This window comes from Triturus cristatus, chromosome 7 (genome assembly GCF_964204655.1).
Source record: "Triturus cristatus chromosome 7, aTriCri1.1, whole genome shotgun sequence".
Classification (NCBI taxonomy): Eukaryota; Metazoa; Chordata; class Amphibia; order Caudata; family Salamandridae; genus Triturus; species Triturus cristatus.
This window is the reverse complement of record NC_140590.1, coordinates 1,298,205,336-1,298,225,035: the sequence shown is the minus strand read 5'-3', so window position 1 is coordinate 1,298,225,035 and position 19,700 is coordinate 1,298,205,336. Positions and strand designations below refer to the sequence as shown.

At 47.1% G+C, this 19,700-nt stretch overlaps 1 protein-coding gene across 3 annotated transcripts in view; it reads right to left on the bottom strand.

Annotated features, from left to right (window-relative positions):
* The window catches only part of LOC146811936 (large neutral amino acids transporter small subunit 4-like), a 356,611-nt gene that overhangs the window by 248,364 nt on the left and 88,547 nt on the right, over nt 1–19,700 (bottom strand). For all 3 annotated transcript variants that reach the window (XM_085618902.1, XM_085618904.1, XM_085618903.1), the window contains exons 3-5: nt 15,855–16,077; nt 15,478–15,533; nt 7,884–7,960 (exon numbers count right to left, since the gene is read on the bottom strand). In XM_085618902.1, the coding sequence (XP_085475028.1) occupies nt 7,884–7,960; nt 15,478–15,533; nt 15,855–16,077 (356 nt within the window). The remainder of the gene's footprint in view (nt 1–7,883; nt 7,961–15,477; nt 15,534–15,854; nt 16,078–19,700) is intronic.

Below are 19,700 nucleotides of genomic sequence, written 5' to 3'. Positions count from 1 at the left end.
ATACCTGCCAGTATCGATGACATGTAAATCTCACACTTTGTAGACTCCTGTCTTATGTAACATGTTCTATACTCTGATTTACACACAAATGATTCATTGTCTCTGTATGTGTATGTGATGTATAATGCTCGGATACCCTACACTGCTATGATTGACACTATAAAACAAATTAAATACATGTGAGAAAGGGGCTTTGAAGAGATGAGAGGCATTTGGTGGAGGGTGATAGTGAAGGAATACTTGGAGATCCCAAATAAAGATTGCCGTATCCTGATGCAGGGTAAGGTCATCATTTACTATTCTTTAAAAATTTATAGAATTGAATATATGATGATATATTTATTGTAGAATGCACATTTTTTACAATGTTTCTCCAAATTTTCTTGAGTGGAGAACCCCCCAACCCCTCTTGCAGTGGTCAGGGTCACATGCTAGGCTGCTGTGCACTGTATGGGGGCGAGTCTGACAACATTTGTCAGGGCTGCTTCGCGTTCCCATTGCCGCCCTGAATGCCTGACAGGTTTCAATGATATGAATACTCATAGATGAAAAATCAGATTACTCAAATGGACACATGCAAATCTTGGTATCAACCATGTGCCAACTGCCACTTTTTAAGCTTCATTGGGAACCTTTTTGCTTTTTTAATGTATTATCTGTCAATCAGCACAGCTACTGGCCTGGCAGTCATGATTGACAGCATCCTCATTTAATAAAAAAGGATTATATATTAATTCATCCCTCCCAGGATTCAAACCTGTAGGTAAAACACAAATCTCTGCAGCAGGCACTCAAAATACTGAGCTCTCTTTGGACCGGCACTGCCAGCAATAATGACCCCAAAATAAATAAGGCTCCTCGTTTTCTGTCCGTACTAATTTATAGAGATTAATACAAAGAGAAAAACATATTTTCAGTCTTTATTTATAAATATGGATAAAAACTAATAACGGTAAATGCTGTCAATCATTTAATACAATTTGAAATATCCTTTCCAATCACATCGCTTCAATGCAGCATTGTGTAGTTCGGCACTCAGACAGGGAATTTGGAGCTTGGGCATGATCTCCACCCAAACTGTAATGCAGCCTGGATGGAGAACATGCAAAGTGCACTGACTGTTTGGCTGGCTCAAAATGTCCGGCAAAAAGTCATGGGCACTTAAGAGAGTGCCACCACTCCTCCCCCCTGTGCAGCCTGCGTCAGCACAAGAAATACAATTATAATAACCATGTGTTATTATCATTTTATTTTTCACTTTTAGCAGTGCTGAAAGGAAGTGTGGCAACGCCGCTCGGAGGAGACGCCCCTGGTCACAGCTGACGTGCAGAGTTCCTCTGGCCTCCTCCCTTTCACTGCACCTGTTTAATGTGTACATTAGGCCCATAATAAAGGAACTGTTTACAAAAGGTAGATTATACTCTTATGCAGATGACTCACAAAGTCTCTTCATTGATGGCTCCACAACATCCCAGTAAGAGCTCCTAAATGCAGGCGTTCGTCTGGAGCTGAATGGGCAGTAATCAATTAAAACTTCGTGCTGTGATCTCTGGACAAGCAGGTATTGGCCACCAGAGCCAGTAAACACCCCTGTGCCAAAGACATCGGCAAAGCGTTTAGGGGTAGTGGCCTTAGAAACGGCAATTATGGTAACAAACACTTCAAGATTGGACTATGTTAATTCAATATTTCTGGGCCTACCTGCCAACACCATCTACAGGTTACAAGTAATGCGAAACAAAGCTGCTCAATGTATTTATGACTTGCCAAGGAGCGCCCATGTAACACCTGTACTGACGCAACTCCACTGATGACCTTTTGAACAGAGAGTACAGTTTAAGACTTGTTGCAACACTTTCAAAGCCTTTAACTACACGGCCTCTCGCCCCCTGAACACGCAGATACACCTCAGTTCGAGCCCTCGGATTATCTGGCTCGAACTATCCACTTATCCATAGATACTCAAGGAAAGGGGTGGATGGCTGGTGCTTTTCAATCTAAGTCCCTTGCTGTGGAATTCTCTCCCAGAAAAGTATTTTCTGATCCTTATAAAAACCCTGGCTGTACAGACAAGCGAATGTGCTAAAGCAGACTTACTTCATTGGTTACATAAACGTCTTTCAATTGTACAGCTCAAGAAACGTTTCAGTGAACGTGCAGTTTTCAGTTTATCAAGATAAATTATGATAACAGACATGGGCAGACAGCTTGGTGAGTCGAGCTCTTTCTGTGGGGCTAGGGCGAACGGGTGTTTAGGAGAATCTGTAATGTCTTGCCAGCAGGCCCTAGCCTCTGAAAGACAGTGTGAGTCCAATTTGGGGGGCCCACAATATTAGCCTAACGTGTGCCTGGCTCTTTCCCGAGCACTCCCACTCTTTCAGAAGTAACACCCTCATTTTCGTGCGAGCCCGGCCGTCCTCTCTAGGTGCAACTGCTTCTGTACACCGCACTTCTGCTTCTGAAGATAAAACATAGGCAGTGTGTATGGTAACGCATGTCCTTGTCTGAGACTTGCTTGACACTTGACCGTGGCAGTATCTGAACCTCAAATTCTTCCCCTTTTTGTTTTTTTCTTCAGAACTAGTGTAACGTCAGCAAGAGAAGTCTTGATAGCTGGCTTCTCTAAATGTCAGGTTTCTAGGAGACCTTTCTTCTCACAAGTTCTAAGTAAATATGCAAAACGATGCTATATTTGTTAACAGCACTTTTCGAAACAAAATCTCTGGAGTCCCTAACACCCACAAAGTAGAGAAACTTTTTTTGTGAAAGTGGAACTAATGTGAAACGGACAGCAAATTATTTTGCGGCATAGTAACTGATGGCCTGGTTAATATCAAAATATCAACTGTGATTACGCTTGTGTCCCCTATGCAGCCCTATACACTTCCCACTGCCTACTTCTCTAACATTTCGTGGCTCTTGACTTTTTATACTGTTTTTGTAGGTTTTTTAACAATATTTTCTATTAACTTCTTGTGATTTCGTCATGGTCAAATTCTGTGTGATGTTGCTCCTTGTGTTGGGGTGAAAGGGGTTTAAAGCAATGTCATTTCCTCCATGATTTGTGAAATGTCATAAGTATTTTTCCCATGGATTGTGTAGAAACAAAAGTTATCCAGGCCAGTACTTTTAAGGAGAATTTCATCTCTGTCATGCAAACAAGCTCATTTTCACTGATACAATACTAGACCATACCATTCCCATTCCGACCCAGACACATTCGACTCCATCAACCATCTAACTCTATCAATGCTCTGAAGTCTTGTTTCTTTTCACTGTGGTTCTTCGGTTCCCCCACTTATCTAAATGCCATATGTTTTTTCACAGGTCCCAGAAGTTCCTTATCACCTGCAGATTTACCAAAGGATCCATCTTGTCCCCCGTCATCTTTAACTGCTACATCAAACCTTTTAGACTCTACTCACCGATAATAGCATAACAATTAACCAATAGGTAGATGTAGAACTTTACTTGAAGGTATTCTGTGCTGCAAGCAGGCGTGGCCCATGCATGTTAGAGCAGGGGGCGGGTGGCGGGAGTCCACAAACGACGACGAGGGAAACTTAAAAATGGTTTTTTTGTTTTGTTTCCCTCGTCATTGTCTATCGACTACCCCCCACCACTCTTACCTGCACGGGCCGCGCCTGGCTCTAAGCATCTAATGCATCAAGCACTGATTGTACCTCATCAGTCCTGGTTGTCCAGCACCCACCTAAATCTTAAACTCATCAAAACTGAATTCCTGCTGTTTGATAATAACAAGCAACAACTAATCTAAACGCGGCTCAAAAACAGTGACCCAGACTGATTGCATTTCCATCCAGCACCAAGTCACTCGGGTTCACCCTGAACACCAATCTCATTCTTAAGGAACACATTGCCAAGAAAGCCAAGAAGGCCTGGTCTCAACTCTTTCTACTGAAGAAAGTGAATTTGTTCATCCTAGAATGTAACTTCAGAACTCCAAGTCAAGTCCTTCTACTAGTGCATCTTATATGGGCAACGCCCTGCTCGGGGCCCTCCCAGACTCCACATCGGACTTTTATTTAAGTCATCCTTCATACTGCAGTATGCTTCATCAAAAACCTGAAGAAATATGACCACGTCCTCCACACTCTAATAGAGCATCCTTTGTCGGCTCACACCATCTTTCAAACCAGCCTCATCATCTGCACTCTATCACTAGCAGCTTATCTGTCTAACAGGCCTAAAATCTTGGATGACTCAGAAACCTGGAGCCGTGCCCCTTCTATATTTATGAACCAAGAATCTGAAACAGCACCCCTTTAACCCTCAGGACGGCCCCAACCCTCTCCAGTTTCGTAAAACACTAAAGGTACACTTTTTGGGAAGAATGCTACACCACAATGCTGTAACAGTCCACTTCCCCTCTTAGAAGTATGCTACTCTTCCAGTCACTGATTGGCTGCATCTCAGTCTTTGTCCTTGTACAGCGCAGCACGGCCTTTCAGCTAGGTTTGTGCTTTGCAACCCCAACTTGGAAACATACATGATGAACGAGGTTAAGACACACCACGGTTGTTGAGAGCACACTTTGATTATAACTGTATGTTCAAAATGTATATTACAGGTTTTATTAGTGTATATCATTTTAAAATACCAATAAAGTTTTCAAGGAAAAAGAAAGGAATTTTCTCAAACTGTCGGTCTCGGTATGTTTCCACCAATAACTAGGGCTTACTGACCATGGGCTGCCGTCACAGAATGCTGGTGAAAATCCTGCCCGCCAGCTCTGAGCTTGGCTGCCCTGACATATAGCATTTTGGAACTTGTGTAGCTCGCTTTGTACCGGACGTTGAAGTTTCTCCCTGGAATGCCATCTATAAGAAATATTTCGTGGGCCATGTTTCTACCTGAGACAGTTCTGTATTCTGTGGACAATACTGTACCCAGATAAATATCCTCTTCTGCTTCTTCTCCCAAGGAGCAGCAGCAGCTCCTCTGCAATGGCGGAGGAGCGTCGCCCCACTGCCTGGCTCAGAGCCAGCACATTTAAAATAAAGCGACGTTCTTGCAACATTTTATTTTCCGTTTGGCGGCTCTTAGCCAGCGCTGTAGGGAGGGGCGGGAAGAGGCATAGGAGGGAGGAGGAGTGCTGCGTGCACTCCCTAAGTGCTCATGTGTGTTTGGCTGGCCGTCTCAGGCCGACCAAAACACACATGCCCACTTAGGTTTCTCCAGCATGGCTGCAGTGAGGAGCCAGGCTGGAAAAACCCCCACAGACTCCCTGGCCTGAGCGGAGCATCTTTCTAGCCCGCTCAGGCCAATCTCCACGCTGCTCCGCAGCACGGGGATTGGATGGTAGTCTGTCCCAGGGCTGCTGGGACCCAGGGAGAGGAAAGGCGGTGAACGCGACGCGACGCTGGAGGTGGCCGGCAGCTAAAGGTACGTTTTTTCTTAATCTAATATTTCTAACACCCCCCATGAGATCCCCCTCGGTGCTCCCCCTCCCGCATTCCCTCCACCTACCCGACCACCCTTTATTTGTGGCGTCGGGGTATGGAACCCCCTGTTACTACTTACACCAATTAGAAGCTTATTGTTTCGTCTTTTAGCATAGAAATTATCAAATTAGGGCCCAGATTTACAAAATTGTCACAGAACCCAGCGCAGCAATAAAAGGGCAAAGAACAGCAAACGCCATATCTACAGAGATATAACAAGTTCCGGCTCTCCCCAGTGCTGGCGCAGAACCATACTACCTAGCCCAACACACACACCTTTGCTCCATAGTGCAAAGGTGTGTGTGTGTGATTCCAGAATAGTTTGTACAGGAAGGTTACCCTTCCAGTACAAAATACTATGCTTAGACTGAGCTTAAAACGTTTCCTACTGTGCAAGCGTGCTTTACAGTGCAGCACACATGCAAAGTGGGATAAGTTAGGAGAAATAAAAGCACTTCTGCAGTGGTGCTCATTTTTAGTGTAGAACCCTGTCTACAATTGTTAGCAGATAGGGTTTTGCATCAGAAATCATTAGAGGTTGCCCTAGATAGATCTTCGTTCTCATTTGACCCACCCTGAATGGAAGAGGCAGAATTATGGCTGATAAAGCTATAGAGTAAGGGGCGTGGCGGACTCGGAAAGGTAACACACATGAAATAAGGCATTGGCAGTTATGGTGCTCACTCAACATAGCGCAATCGGAGCTTGGTATGCTGAGCGTGGTTTCATGACATATCTTAGTTTAATTTAATTTAATTTAATTTGTTATAAGCTAGTCCATGTTACTCGGACGTGAGGGTCCGAATCATTGTCCTGACCTACGGATTTTATTACTATGTGTTTGAGGAATATGACTCCATATATGTCCGTGATGGGTGTGACTCATCTATAGACTTGCCAGTTCTCAGGTACTATGGGTCTGTTTGTTCGGGGAATGCACATGTCATTTAGTGTATGTCTTTGTCATTTTTCTATTTCTTTATCAATAAAAAGGATTTGAAATAAAAATTAAAAAAAAGAAATCATTAGAGGTTGCACAGGTATGCCCACGTACCACCTTTGGAATCCTTTCTTGGTGCAGACTAACGCAAGGCAGTGCTTTGCACTGCTTTGCTTGAATTTTTCTTACAAAATAACACAAATGCCAATTTGCATTGGTCGGTAATTTCTGAAAAGAATTTTGCATTGGGCCTGCGTTATAAAAGTAATGCAAATTGCAAACCTGACCCAAAACCTTTGTAAATTTGACCGTACATATTTTCCTAATGACATTAATAAATCATTGCCAACTCCACAGAATAAATTATATTTATCCAGAATACAGACCATCAAATTGAGAGAATCCATCAAAGGTATCCTGGTATACTACACATATTTGAATTTAGATTGTCCGTATATTAACACAGACTTTTATAAATATCTGTCTTTGTCAGAAAAACATCCCTCCATAATGTACTTATCCTGCATGCAAAGCAGACACCTTTGCGCCATGCTGCAAGGGGATCTGTGTTGACGCGAGGCAGCCCGTGGCACGACAGCGCTGGGAAAAGGAATACACCATATTGCATAAATGCAGTGCATTCCTGCCCTTTTACATTGGCATAGGGCAGCGCAGCAAGAAGACTTGCGGCGCTGCCCTAAGCCAATTCCCTATAAATAGGCCCCATTGTCTCATTGATCATCACAGCAGCAACCGCTGGAATTGCTAAATTACAACATTAAGTCAACTCTTTTTTTAAATAATCAGGAAATGTTTAACTTTAACAAAGACATATTAAGACTGAACTCAGAATAAGTACGGCTACTTCTGGAAAATGTGCACTTTTCACAGATATTGTAAGACTAGAGCCGGGCTTGTAAATTTGCCTTCCCACTGTCAAAAGCTCTGCTGCTTAGAGGGTGCAGAAGATGGTAAAAACTCAATGCCCTCTTTCAGGGCTGGTGGCTTCACAGAAAACATTGTCCACTCCTGATGACGTTGAGGGACCTTTCTAAGCGTTATCCTCCTCACCGTGCACAATCTCACTTTTGAACACTCCACAGGTTACAGACTGATCAATAGCGGTTTTCACAGGGATCATTTCTGGTTCAACTATGCATGCAAACATCCACTGGCCAGGGTGCCATTGAATATGGAGTGAAGGAAGGAGCACCAGTGTCTGATTTGTGGGAAATCCCACATGGCAAATTGGATTTACACAATTGAAAGGCCTGTTTAGTATTGTTAGGGCGGAACAATAAAATATTCAGGCCGAAGCACACAATCTTCAGGTAGGTGACAGAAGAGTGTTTCTCACTTTTCCTGAGACTGGATACCAGGATTGCAAGGACACTTTCAAGCGGAACAGGGTTAGCATGAACAACTGGTCTGCTTTCAGATAGGACTGTATGTGTTTAGGAAAAATAGAGATTGCTTACCGTCAGAGTGGAGAATATGATGCAGGAGCCCCCTATGCCATTTGCCACCATGGCAAACATCAGGAAGAAAGACGTTTCTGTAAATGAAAGAAATATGTTAAAAGTGACCTGAGCACCCTTCTTAGTAGTGGACTCCCCCTTTTAGTTATGACCTGGGGTCCGTATGTTAACCATGGTTTTCACTTATGTGCTAGCCGTGGCCTGAAATCCTATGAGCTGTGGCATGATTTGAGATGCCCGTGTTAAACTCTGGAATTGTATCTCAGTAGGACAAGGATCTGCCTGACTGCATGACCTGGGATCCATCTCTAAACAATGGCACAGGGTTCCTAAGTAGAGGGATGGTGTTCCTACTGAGGCAAGTTACGTGCGTGAAAGATGCTGACAGTGAACTGGGGTCCATCTCTAAACAATGGCACAGGGTTCCTAAGTAGTGGGATGGTGTTCCTACTGAGGCAAGTTACGTGCGTGAAAGATGCTGACAGTGACCTGGTGTCCATCAGTAAACAATGGCACAGGGTTCCTAAGTAGTGGGATGGTGTTCCCACTGAGGCAAGTTACGTGCGTGAAAGATGCTGAGTTCCTACTGAGGCAAGTTACGTGCGTGAAAGATGCTGACAGTGACCTGGGATCCATCTCTAAACAATGGCACAGGGTTCCTAAGTAGTGGGTGGTGTTCCTACTGAGGCAAGTTACGTGCGTGAAAGATGCTGACAGTGACTTGGGGCCCATCTCTAAACAATGGCACAGGGTTCCTAAGTAGTGGGATGGTGTTCCCACTGAGGCAAGTTACGTGCGTGAAAGATGCTGACAGTGACCTGGGATCCATCTCTAAACAATGGCACAGGGTTCCTAAGTAGAGGGATGGTGTTCCCACTGAGGCAAGTTACGTGTGTGAAAGATGCTGACAGTGACCTGGGATCCATCTCTAAACAATGGCACAGGGTTCCTAAGTAGTGGGATGGTGTTCCCACTGAGGCAAGTTACGTGCGTGAAAGATGCTGACAGTGACCTGGGATCCATCTCCAAACAATGGCACAGGGTTCCTAAGTAGTGGGATGGTGTTCCCACTGAGGCAAGTTACGTGCGTGAAAGATGCTGACAGTGACCCGGGGTCCATCTCTAAACAATGGCACAGGGTTCCTAAGTAGTGGGATGGTGTTCCTACTGAGGCAAGTTACGTGCGTGAAAGATGCTGACAGTGACCTGGGATCCATCTCTAAACAATGGCACAGGGTTCCTAAGTAGTGGGATGGTGTTCCCACTGAGGCAAGTTACGTGCGTGAAAGATGCTGACAGTGACCTGGGATCCATCTCCAAAAAATGGCACAGGGTTCCTAAGTAGTGGGATGGTGTTCCTACTGAGGCACGTTACGTGCGTGAAAGATGCTGGCAGTGACCTGGGATCCATCTCTAAGCAATGGCACAGGGTTCCTAAGTAGTGGGATGGTGTTCCCACTGAGGCAAGTTACATGCGTGAAAGATGCTGACAGTGACCTGGGGTCCATCTCTAAACAATGGCACAGGGTTCCTAAGTAGTGGGATGGTGTTCCCACTGAGGCAAGTTACGTGCGTGAAAGATGCTGACAGTGACCTGGGATCCATCTCTAAACAATGGCACAGGGTTCCTAAGTAGTGGGATGGTATTCCCACTGAGGCAAGTTACGTGCGTGAAAGATGCTGACAGTGACCTGGGGTCCATCTCTAAACAATGGCACAGGGTTCCTAAGTAGTGGGATGGTGTTCCTACTGAGGCAAGTTACGTGCGTGAAAGATGCTGACAGTGACCTGGGATCCATCTCCAAACAATGGCACAGGGTTCCTAAGAAGTGGGATGGTGTTCCCACTGAGGCAAGTTACGTGCGTGAAAGATGCTGACAGTGACCTGGGGTCCATCTCTAAACAATGGCACAGGGTTCCTAAGTAGTGGAATGGTGTTCCCACTGAGGCAAGTTACGTGCGTGAAAGATGCTGACAGTGACCTGGGATCCATCTCCAAACAATGGCACAGGGTTCCTAAGTAGTGGGATGGTGTTCCCACTGAGGCAAGTTACGTGCGTGAAAGATGCTGACAGTGACCTGGGATCCATCTCCAAACAATGGCACAGGGTTCCTAAGTAGTGGGATGGTGTTCCCACTGAGGCAAGTTACGTGCGTGAAAGATGCTGACAGTGACCTGGGGTCCATCTCTAAACAATGGCACAGGGTTCCTAAGTAGTGGGATGGTGTTCCTACTGAGGCAAGTTACGTGCGTGAAAGATGCTGACAGTGACCTGGGATCCATCTCTAAACAATGGCACAGGGTTCCTAAGTAGTGGGATGGTGTTCCCACTGGGGCAAGTTACGTGCGTGAAAGATGCTGACAGTGACCTGGGATCCATCTCTAAACAATGGCACAGGGTTCCTAAGTAGTGGGATGGTGTTCCCACTGAGGCAAGTTACGTGCGTGAAAGATGCTGACAGTGACCTGGGATCCATCTCCAAACAATGGCACAGGGTTCCTAAGTAGTGGGATGGTGTTCCCACTGAGGCAAGTTACGTGCGTGAAAGATGCTGACAGTGACCTGGGGTCCATCTCTAAACAATGGCACAGGGTTCCTAAGTAGTGGGATGGTGTTCCTACTGAGGCAAGTTACGTGCGTGAAAGATGCTGACAGTGACCTGGGATCCATCTCTAAACAATGGCACAGGGTTCCTAAGTAGTGGGATGGTGTTCCTACTGAGGCAAGTTACGGGCGTGAAAGATGCTGACAGTGACCTGTGATCCATCTCTAAACAATGGCACAGGGTTCCTAAGTAGTGGGATGGTGTTCCTACTGAGGCAAGTTACGTGCGTGAAAGATGCTGACAGTGACCTGGGATCCATCTCTAAACAATGGCACAGGGTTCCTAAGTAGTGGGATGGTGTTCCTACTGAGGCAAGTTACGGGCGTGAAAGATGCTGACAGTGACCTGGGATCCATCTCCAAACAATGGCACAGGGTTCCTAAGTAGTGGGATGGTGTTCCTACTGAGGCAAGTTACGGGCGTGAAAGATGCTGACAGTGACCTGGGATCCATCTCCAAAAAATGGCACAGGGTTCCTAAGTAGTGGGATGGTGTTCCTACTGAGGCACGTTACGTGCGTGAAAGATGCTGGCAGTGACCTGGGATCCATCTCTAAACAATGGCACAGGGTTCCTAAGTAGTGGGATGGTGTTCCCACTGAGGCAAGTTACATGCGTGAAAGATGCTGACAGTGACCTGGGGTCCATCTCTAAACAATGGCACAGGGTTCCTAAGTAGTGGGATGGTGTTCCCACTGAGGCAAGTTACGTGCGTGAAAGATGCTGACAGTGACCTGGGATCCATCTCTAAACAATGGCACAGGGTTCCTAAGTAGTGGGATGGTATTCCCACTGAGGCAAGTTACGTGCGTGAAAGATGCTGACAGTGACCTGGGGTCCATCTCTAAACAATGGCACAGGGTTCCTAAGTAGTGGGATGGTGTTCCTACTGAGGCAAGTTACGTGCGTGAAAGATGCTGACAGTGACCTGGGATCCATCTCCAAACAATGGCACAGGGTTCCTAAGAAGTGGGATGGTGTTCCCACTGAGGCAAGTTACGTGCGTGAAAGATGCTGACAGTGACCTGGGGTCCATCTCTAAACAATGGCACAGGGTTCCTAAGTAGTGGAATGGTGTTCCCACTGAGGCAAGTTACGTGCGTGAAAGATGCTGACAGTGACCTGGGATCCATCTCCAAACAATGGCACAGGGTTCCTAAGTAGTGGGATGGTGTTCCCACTGAGGCAAGTTACGTGCGTGAAAGATGCTGACAGTGACCTGGGATCCATCTCCAAACAATGGCACAGGGTTCCTAAGTAGTGGGATGGTGTTCCCACTGAGGCAAGTTACGTGCGTGAAAGATGCTGACAGTGACCTGGGGTCCATCTCTAAACAATGGCACAGGGTTCCTAAGTAGTGGGATGGTGTTCCTACTGAGGCAAGTTACGTGCGTGAAAGATGCTGACAGTGACCTGGGATCCATCTCTAAACAATGGCACAGGGTTCCTAAGTAGTGGGATGGTGTTCCCACTGGGGCAAGTTACGTGCGTGAAAGATGCTGACAGTGACCTGGGATCCATCTCTAAACAATGGCACAGGGTTCCTAAGTAGTGGGATGGTGTTCCCACTGAGGCAAGTTACGTGCGTGAAAGATGCTGACAGTGACCTGGGATCCATCTCCAAACAATGGCACAGGGTTCCTAAGTAGTGGGATGGTGTTCCCACTGAGGCAAGTTACGTGCGTGAAAGATGCTGACAGTGACCTGGGGTCCATCTCTAAACAATGGCACAGGGTTCCTAAGTAGTGGGATGGTGTTCCTACTGAGGCAAGTTACGTGCGTGAAAGATGCTGACAGTGACCTGGGATCCATCTCTAAACAATGGCACAGGGTTCCTAAGTAGTGGGATGGTGTTCCTACTGAGGCAAGTTACGGGCGTGAAAGATGCTGACAGTGACCTGTGATCCATCTCTAAACAATGGCACAGGGTTCCTAAGTAGTGGGATGGTGTTCCTACTGAGGCAAGTTACGTGCGTGAAAGATGCTGACAGTGACCTGGGATCCATCTCTAAACAATGGCACAGGGTTCCTAAGTAGTGGGATGGTGTTCCTACTGAGGCAAGTTACGGGCGTGAAAGATGCTGACAGTGACCTGTGATCCATCTCCAAACAATGGCACAGGGTTCCTAAGTAGTGGGATGGTGTTCCTACTGAGGCAAGTTACGGGCGTGAAAGATGCTGACAGTGACCTGTGATCCATCTCTAAACAATGGCACAGGGTTCCTAAGTAGTGGGATGGTGTTCCTACTGAGGCAAGTTACGTGCGTGAAAGATGCTGACAGTGACCTGGGATCCATCTCTAAACAATGGCACAGGGTTCCTAAGTAGTGGGATGGTGTTCCTACTGAGGCAAGTTACGGGCGTGAAAGATGCTGACAGTGACCTGGGATCCATCTCTAAACAATGGCACAGGGTTCCTAAGTAGTGGGATGGTATTCCCACTGAGGCAAGTTACGTGCGTGAAAGATGCTGACAGTGACCTGGGGTCCATCTCTAAACAATGGCACAGGGTTCCTAAGTAGTGGGATGGTGTTCCTACTGAGGCAAGTTACGTGCGTGAAAGATGCTGACAGTGACCTGGGATCCATCTCCAAACAATGGCACAGGGTTCCTAAGAAGTGGGATGGTGTTCCCACTGAGGCAAGTTACGTGCGTGAAAGATGCTGACAGTGACCTGGGGTCCATCTCTAAACAATGGCACAGGGTTCCTAAGTAGTGGAATGGTGTTCCCACTGAGGCAAGTTACGTGCGTGAAAGATGCTGACAGTGACCTGGGATCCATCTCCAAACAATGGCACAGGGTTCCTAAGTAGTGGGATGGTGTTCCCACTGAGGCAAGTTACGTGCGTGAAAGATGCTGACAGTGACCTGGGATCCATCTCCAAACAATGGCACAGGGTTCCTAAGTAGTGGGATGGTGTTCCCACTGAGGCAAGTTACGTGCGTGAAAGATGCTGACAGTGACCTGGGGTCCATCTCTAAACAATGGCACAGGGTTCCTAAGTAGTGGGATGGTGTTCCTACTGAGGCAAGTTACGTGCGTGAAAGATGCTGACAGTGACCTGGGATCCATCTCTAAACAATGGCACAGGGTTCCTAAGTAGTGGGATGGTGTTCCCACTGGGGCAAGTTACGTGCGTGAAAGATGCTGACAGTGACCTGGGATCCATCTCTAAACAATGGCACAGGGTTCCTAAGTAGTGGGATGGTGTTCCCACTGAGGCAAGTTACGTGCGTGAAAGATGCTGACAGTGACCTGGGATCCATCTCCAAACAATGGCACAGGGTTCCTAAGTAGTGGGATGGTGTTCCCACTGAGGCAAGTTACGTGCGTGAAAGATGCTGACAGTGACCTGGGGTCCATCTCTAAACAATGGCACAGGGTTCCTAAGTAGTGGGATGGTGTTCCTACTGAGGCAAGTTACGTGCGTGAAAGATGCTGACAGTGACCTGGGATCCATCTCTAAACAATGGCACAGGGTTCCTAAGTAGTGGGATGGTGTTCCTACTGAGGCAAGTTACGGGCGTGAAAGATGCTGACAGTGACCTGTGATCCATCTCTAAACAATGGCACAGGGTTCCTAAGTAGTGGGATGGTGTTCCTACTGAGGCAAGTTACGTGCGTGAAAGATGCTGACAGTGACCTGGGATCCATCTCTAAACAATGGCACAGGGTTCCTAAGTAGTGGGATGGTGTTCCTACTGAGGCAAGTTACGGGCGTGAAAGATGCTGACAGTGACCTGTGATCCATCTCCAAACAATGGCACAGGGTTCCTAAGTAGTGGGATGGTGTTCCTACTGAGGCAAGTTACGGGCGTGAAAGATGCTGACAGTGACCTGTGATCCATCTCTAAACAATGGCACAGGGTTCCTAAGTAGTGGGATGGTGTTCCTACTGAGGCAAGTTACGTGCGTGAAAGATGCTGACAGTGACCTGGGATCCATCTCTAAACAATGGCACAGGGTTCCTAAGTAGTGGGATGGTGTTCCTACTGAGGCAAGTTACGGGCGTGAAAGATGCTGACAGTGACCTGTGATCCATCTCTAAACAATGGCACAGGGTTCCTAAGTAGTGGGATGGTGTTCCTACTGAGGCAAGTTACGTGCGTGAAAGATGCTGACAGTGACCTGGGATCCATCTCTAAACAATGGCACAGGGTTCCTAAGTAGTGGGATGGTGTTCCTACTGAGGCAAGTTACGGGCGTGAAAGATGCTGACAGTGACCTGTGATCCATCTCCAAACAATGGCACAGGGTTCCTAAGTAGTGGGATGGTGTTCCCACTGAGGCAAGTTACGTGCGTGAAAGATGCTGACAGTGACCTGGGGCCCACCTGTTTGTTAGCAGTGCTCTGGGATGCTCATGTTAGCTGTGCCCTATGGTCCTGGTGTTAGGAATTAGACATTATTCTGAGAAAGGCACAGTGACCTGTGTGAGAATATTGGACGTGGTCTGTGACTCCCCTGTTGGGAGCAGTGTAGGATCTCTTGAAAGATCTGGATGGGTTTCCTAGGTCGGCAGAACACCTATCCAAGGATATTGGCGGTAGCCTGGGTTCCCCATTTCAGCTGTTACTTGGGGTCCCCGTGTGTGTATTAGGATGCCAGTCCTAGTTAGTTAGGCACCTTGGTGTAAGTATTGACATGTGACTACATGTTCTCTTCTTTGGAAAATGTGCACAATATTTCACTGCCTTTGCTGGGGTCCAAGATGTCGCATAAAGGAACGAGAGCAGGCTGTTCTATCTCTCTCCTTGTGGGCTATGGTGATTGCTGAAAGAACATTGTAAGTTGTTCAGGTAGGGGTAGCAAATGAAGGCTGTCAGTTTGAAAGAGGTACAGTACACTGACAGCAAGGGTTGGTGGAAGTGAGTGGCATTTGCCGGCTGCTGCGGTTTACTTGAAATCTGTAAGGGTAAGTGCTAACTGAGGGGCCTACTCAGGTGAGAAGTGCTTACTCTCGAGCACTTCAAGCCAGAGGTACTTACTCGGTGGGCTGCTCGACATGTACGCCAACAACAGGCAGGAGACAGAGAAGGATGCACTGCAGAAAACATAGGGGAAAAATACAAGCATCATCAGAATTGAACAAGATGCGGCCAGCTGCTTCCATTAATCTACACTACTGCATTTTGGTTACGATCCTGGCTATGGCATCTAATTTGTTGATTGAGTGCAATGGTTTGTGACTGCAGTACAAAGGCTCTAAGGATTAAATCCTAGCACTAAGTGACTGGCTTGTGGATCCTAGCAATAGGTTTGACGTAGAGTTGAATGCTAGAAAGGTTAGTCTTGATATTTTGGGTGCATTCTAGAATTCGTGTACAAGAGTGTGATCACTAGAGAGCTGCTTCTGGCGTACTACCTTCCAAACTGGCGTATATGTCTCAGGTGCAAGTTATCCAGAAGGATCTGCAAGGGGAGTAGCGTGAAGCCGAGGAAGAAAGCGCCCAGTGTGAAAGCGAGGTTCAGCATGTTCTCCTGCTTGATGCATGTAGGCTGGTCTTCCCATCCTTCATTCAGTGTCAGTGATCCCTGAAAGGTGGGGTCCTCTGACAGCCTGGTGTCCGGTAACTGGCTCTTGAAATCTAAAGACAAAACAATGTTTTGTAAGGCTGGAGACATTCTAAACTGTGGCAAGTGTGAAATAACCACCCCTTCACGGGGCACTACTGCTTTGTGAAGAACACCTGAAGTTTTAAACTCTCAGTCTGCTATACATCTCCTAGAGAACTTTCTAAAATTAGGAATGTCAGCTTGTGAGCAACCTATTGTCTGAAGTATTTCTACCCAGTAGAACTTTAGGGCTATCAGAATTCTGGATATAGATGAACGGTTAGTCAAACTTGAAGGGGGAATAACATTTCTTCTATACCATAGAGCTCTATGTATAATGGAGGTTCTGCTAAAATTATAATACTGTGGAAATAATCTTAGCGCTATACAACTCTAGGGAATTCTGAAGATTGTAAGAAACGTATTTTGGGAAACGTATCCTATAGAACTCTGGAAGATTCTGGGAAACTTAATTGTGGAGCTTCTCTTCAGAACTCTAGGGATTGCGAACTTTGGTCAGCGTGTGGGTTCTTCTATGCTTTACAACCATGGGAGATTCTCAGGACAAATCTGGGGCCAGCACATTGCAGGAATCCTCTATCCTGCATGGCCAGTGAGAAATTTTTCAGCCAAAAAGATAACTTTTTTTGTTAGGACGATGATGATGAGGAGGGTATCCTTTGATCTTTCAGAGCTCTGGCAGATTTTGGAAGCAGTACTAAGATACGCCACTTTGGGATGCATTTCTGCCCCATTCAATCACCAGAGAAACTGGAGGCTGCCTATGAAATGTTTTTGTCTGGTGACCCCTGTGAGAAGTAGGCCTGGTATATGATGTCCACTAATTAAAGTGGGCACCTTGCACCAGTCCAAACAGCCCTTATGGTGATTCAAGAGGTCAAAGATAACCTTAGAAAGCTATCCAAGTGGTAGCTGTGGAGAGCAACCTTCAGGCGTAGTCTTGTAGGAATGTTAAGCGTTTTTTTTTTACCAGAATGCAACCTTATTGTATTGGTTAAATGAAAGGAGAACCACACAGTAGTTATAAGAATATATATTTATTATTATAACACACCTTAAATACCTCACAGTATCTGCTACACGCAGATAAACACAAAGCACCCAATACCATAGCACAGAAACAATCGTAATTAGCACTAATACACAGTGGGCTCCAGAGGGAGACCAACCCATATACTAAAATAGTGGTATAAGAACCACAACTCGAGTTAAGACAGTGTCTAGAGGATGTAGAATCGCTGGGACCCCAAGGAACCACCCAAGGTGAGTAAGTAGGGACCCCAAGGAGGACGGGTGCAGTGTGAGAACACGACCGCATGCTACGTACAATTTTTAATGGGAGAGTCGCAGTTGCAGTTTTACAGTTTCAAGACCCTTCCTGGTAGATTATGAGGAAACCCTTTGGAACATAGAAGGTTGGAGAGCCACCCCACCTGTGGATACCGAAGTACCAGAGTTACCTATCTCAGGGAAGTCGGGTGCATAGGGATGAAGTGGCGTTGGAAACCGCCGTCGTTCATAATGGGATTCTTCAAAGAAATGCCACTTCTGGAAAGAAAAAAAGTGTCTGGTGGAACCCACAGGTGGATTCTTGATGGAAGGAACCTGAAAGCAGAGTGGACAGAGTCTGGGTCACTCAGGAGTGACCAGGGGCTCGGTAGACGAAATCCCACCGATGTCGGGTGCTTCAGGTGTGAGGAAGGAGACCTTGACTCTACAGCTGCAGGGACCAGGAAATGTCGGGTACGACCAGGAGCCGGATACGAGCTGTCCCATGAAGGATGCATGAAGGATGTTGAGTGCTGAGGGGTCGGTGTCCGGCAGGAGCACCAACAGGCCTTGGCAGCGGTAACCCACTAAGGATTAGGAAGGTTACGGCCTGGCCCAGCAAGGACCAGATGACTCACTATAGTAAGGGGAGTCAGGGCAGGCCTGGAGCAACCAGGGGAGCCCAGGAAAAGTAGTGTTGTCCCTCAAATGGACCTACAGGCCGAAGGCACGTGAGTCACGAGGGGGCCTCTAGCAGTTTCACAAAGTCACAGCTTGCAGGGCACATATTGCAAGGAGGCCAGAGTCCTTTGTACAAAATGTGCGCAGAGGTGGGGGCGATCGATAGCCCAATGCACTTAGTTGGGGAACGCCAACAAGCAAATGCACTTACAAAAGTACACGATGCACAGGGGATTGGGTTATGCGGTCCCCACGAGGGATACTGGCCTCAAACTCAGTTAGAGGGCAGCTCGACCTCAAGGAACAGAGGAACCAACCTCCTGTGTTGCTGGAGCCTTCAGAGCCTGCAGGATCTCAGGATCAGCCAACTGGTTAGTTGCACCACGGTGTCTGCAAATTGCAGAAGGAGTGACTCCTTCACCCCAAGAGGGATACTTCAGTTGTCCTTGATGCTCCACAGGTCCTGCACGGAGCGTGTATGATGCACGGGCACAGAAGATATGCTTTGGTTGGAGAGGGAGACGAAGTCGGGCTAAGTCGAAATCCAGCAAAGTCCAGAGTGTCCTGTCCAGATGGTCGAAGGTCAGGGGTTTCTTGATCCGAATCTTGTCCACATCGAATATAGGGTCCTACAGCCAGGTAAACCCTTTTGTACCCACGGGAGAGGGTTGGACAGATTCAGGGAACCCTCCCAGGGGAGGGTCAGGACAGTGGGGAGGTTACTCCCATGTCCTTTGTCCAGTTTCACGCCAGAGCAGGAGCCAACGGCTCCCAGGACTGGTTTGAACTGGACTATGCACAGGGACACCAAATGTGCCCCTCGTGCAGACTTTCAGGCACTTTGGAAGTGCCCCCACCCAGCTCAAATACACTAAATCCTGTCTGGGAGGTGGTCACACCTACCTCTGACAGGATGCCTATTGTAATGCCTTCCTTTGCTCGAGCTTGGCTCAGCAGCAGGAGGACAGAAATGTGTCTCTGGTCGGCAGCAACCATTTTGTGCTGTCTGGGTCGAGAAGGCTGGTACCAGGAACACCAGGGACCCCACGAAGCTCACTTCAGAAGGGTGTAACAATACCTCCCACACCGGTTACCGGTGTGGAGGTATGATTCCAAGGTGTTTGATACGAAACATGACATGGTGTGTTGCAGCCGTTTTCGAGGCAGCATTTTACGCGAGCATATAATACACATCTACCTATATGTCAGGCTGCATCACCGACATCCCGGGAGAATAGTCTCCGAAGGCTGCAGGGGTGCTCTGCTCATGCAGGGGCACCCTCTCGCTCAAAACCCAGCATCCTGCCTTCAAGATTGTCATGGCCTGCTATAGGGGTGACTTATAGGTTTTAAGTGTAGTGACCTATAGATATGGTACACCTATATCCAAAGTAAGTGGTGCATGCACCATCTTACACAGGCTGCAATGGCAGGCCTCTGGTTCCATTTTGCATGGCCTCTCATGGGTGGCATAATACATGCTTCAGCCCATGGGAGGCCTCTGGGGTACCTATGCCCTGGGTACATGTGTACCATAAACTGGGAACTGATAAGGGTACCCCAGTATCCAATCTGGAGTGTACCTAAGTACATGACATAACATTTTAGGGAAAAAGCAGCTAGACTGGGATCCTGATTAGCAGGATCCCAGTCAGACTAGCCAAAAACAGTGTAACATCAAGCA